The sequence below is a fragment of the Passer montanus genome, unplaced genomic scaffold, assembly GCF_014805655.1.
Source record: "Passer montanus isolate IOZ18808 unplaced genomic scaffold, ASM1480565v1 scaffold2044, whole genome shotgun sequence".
NCBI lineage: Eukaryota > Metazoa > Chordata > Aves > Passeriformes > Passeridae > Passer > Passer montanus.
In genome coordinates, this window is record NW_024366642.1 from 1,578 (window position 1) to 2,752 (window position 1,175).

Sequence of the window (1,175 nt, forward strand, 5' to 3'; positions counted from 1 at the left end):
GGTGTCACCGAGAGGGGATGAACAGGGAGCAGCAGCTTCTTCCAGGCTGGGAGGGAACCAGACTGGAAATGCCCCAATTGATCATGTTGTCCCTGACCCCAAGGGAATGAGGGAGTCCCCAAAATCCTGCAGAACCCACAAGAAGCTGCTCGACAACCTGAGCAGGACCCTCCTCCTTCCTGAGCTGACCAAGAGGAGCTGAACAAACAAAACCCATTTCTCCTGGTTTAATCAAAAAGTTGTGGTTTGGGTCCAGTAAGAAGAAGAAAGGTCCTGTGCCCCCTGGTGCTGGGGGAGGGTATGAGGAGACCCTGGGGGTACTGGGAGCACTGGAATGGGGAACTCTGGGCAGCCCCACATGGGACCCCCAAACCAGGCACAGTGGGCACTCACGGGAGCTGTGGTGGGGAGAAACAGAGGGGGTGTCCTGGGGCAGGGACCCCCAGTGCCCCCCAGTGTCCCCAGTGCCCCCCGTGCCCCCCGTGCCCACCTTGCAGCCGTGGGAGGAGATGATCCTCATGTCGGCGGGCACTCTGTCGCCGCCCTTCACCTCCACCAGGTCGCCCACCACGACGTTCTCGGCGTTGATCTGGATCTTCTCGCCCTCGCGGATCACCAGCGCTTGCTGGGGGGGCACCGGGCACTCAGGGGGTGCCCACCCACCCCGGGACCACCCCGGGACCCCCCGGCCGTGCCCCCTGCCCACCTGGGGCACCATGTTCTTGAAGGAGTCCATGATCTTGGAGCTCTTGGCCTCTTGGTAGTAGGAGAAGCAGCCGGTGACGATGACGACGGCGGCCAGGACCACCCCCAGGTACAGCTGGCACCGGGGGGGCACCTCAGCACCTGGGGGGGCACCGAGGGACCCCCCGGGACCCCCAGGGCAGGGGGTTTGACGTGCCCCCCACACCCGCAGTGGGCCCCCCGAGGGCTGGCACGGGGTGGGGAGGGGACAAGGGGCCACCGCTTTGTGCCACCCCCGGTGCCACTGTCCCCATGGCACCTGTCCCCGCTCCCTCGATGTCGCTGTCCCCATGATCCCAGAGCCCTCCCAGGGTCCCCCGTGTCCCCATGCCCCCTGTACCCACCATGCCCCCCGTGCCCCCCATGCCCCTGTGTTCTCCCTGTGTTCCCCATGCCCCCTGTGCCCCTGATGTCCCCCATGTCCCCCATGT

General features: G+C 65.8%; 1 protein-coding gene across 1 annotated transcript in view; it reads right to left on the reverse strand.

Moving 5' to 3' along the window:
* LOC120501832 (sodium/potassium-transporting ATPase subunit alpha-2-like) overlaps positions 1-1,051 on the reverse strand; it is a gene marked incomplete at its 3' end in the record, with an annotated part of 2,618 nt that extends 1,567 nt beyond the window's left edge. The window contains exons 1-2 of the mRNA XM_039708557.1: positions 707-1,051; positions 478-625 (exon numbers count right to left, since the gene is read on the reverse strand). Coding sequence (XP_039564491.1) covers positions 478-625; positions 707-1,036 — 478 coding nt within the window. The remainder of the gene's footprint in view (positions 1-477; positions 626-706) is intronic.
* Positions 1,052-1,175: the final 124 nt, after the last annotated feature.